The 910-nt window shown below is 70.8% G+C and overlaps 1 protein-coding gene across 4 annotated transcripts in view; it reads right to left on the reverse strand.

The window, feature by feature from the left end:
* Positions 1-689, reverse strand: part of ATP11A (ATPase phospholipid transporting 11A) — a 228,783-nt gene extending 228,094 nt beyond the window's left edge. For 2 of the 4 annotated variants that reach the window (XM_019529645.1, XM_019529644.1), the window contains exon 1: positions 277-688. In XM_019529645.1, coding sequence (XP_019385190.1) covers positions 277-315 — 39 coding nt within the window. In that variant the 5' untranslated portion in view covers positions 316-688. Of the gene's footprint in view, positions 1-276 lie in introns of all 4 variants that reach the window. The other 2 variants (XM_019529647.1, XM_019529648.1) reach the window with 1 other exon arrangement.
* Positions 690-910: the final 221 nt, after the last annotated feature.

Raw genomic sequence — 910 nt, forward strand, 5'->3', positions numbered from 1 at the left:
GAAAGGAAAGAAGAAGAAGAAAGGGGGGGGGAACGAAGAAAGGAAAGAAGAAGAAGAAAGGGGGGGGGAACGAAGAAAGGAAAGAAGAAGAAGAAGAAAGGGGGGGAACGAAGAAAGATAAGGGATGAGGAGCAGAGCGGGGCGGCCGTGCGCGCACCCCTTGCTCCGGCTGCTTGGTACTCGTAGGCGCCGCTCCCCTGCGCTGGCGGGCGGGCGAGCGGGCGCTGGGGAGGCGCGGGCGCACAGGCAGGCGGGGGCCGGGCAGCGGGTACTCACGTATCGGTTCACGAGGGTGCGGAGAAGGCTGCAGTCCATGGTGAGGCACGGGCTCCGCCGCCGGGCACAAGCTGCAGCCGCCCCGCTCCCGCATGCAGGAGCCTCCCCGGCAGGCGCGCGTGGGGAGCGGAGCCGCCGCGCCCCCTCCCGTGGCTGGCGCTGGGGCTGGCCCGGGCGCTGCCGCCACCGCCGCTCTGCCCCGGCTAGATCATGCGGGCGCCGGGCAGAGCCATGTGTGCGCCGCTGCTGCTCCCGCGCGGCGCCTCCCGGCAGCTCATCCCCCGGCGTCCGCGGCTTCGAAGAGAGGGAGCGGGCGGGAAGGCGAGCACCAGCAGCGCGGCTCGGGGCTCCCTGCCCGCGGGACTGCCTCGCCGGGCTCCAGCCTCCCGCTCTCGCGCGCCCACCCGCTCTTTGATCTCCTCAGGCTCCCCAGACGCTCACGTCATAAAGGGCGTGTGGGCATGCGCACAGCGCCGCTCCCAGCTTGGTGGCGTTGCTTTCCCTTCGTGCGCGCCTGGCCCGGGTCTGAGGCGCGGCGCCTGTGGGGGTCCGGCCGCTGCGAGACGCGGCTTTTGTCTTTTTTCCCCCCAGGGTTTCCTTGGCCATTCCCCGGACTCCCTCTAGCAGTGCTGCC

This window comes from Crocodylus porosus, unplaced genomic scaffold, assembly GCF_001723895.1.
Source record: "Crocodylus porosus isolate Cpor-Errol unplaced genomic scaffold, CroPor_comp1, whole genome shotgun sequence".
NCBI classification, from domain to species: domain Eukaryota; kingdom Metazoa; phylum Chordata; order Crocodylia; family Crocodylidae; genus Crocodylus; species Crocodylus porosus.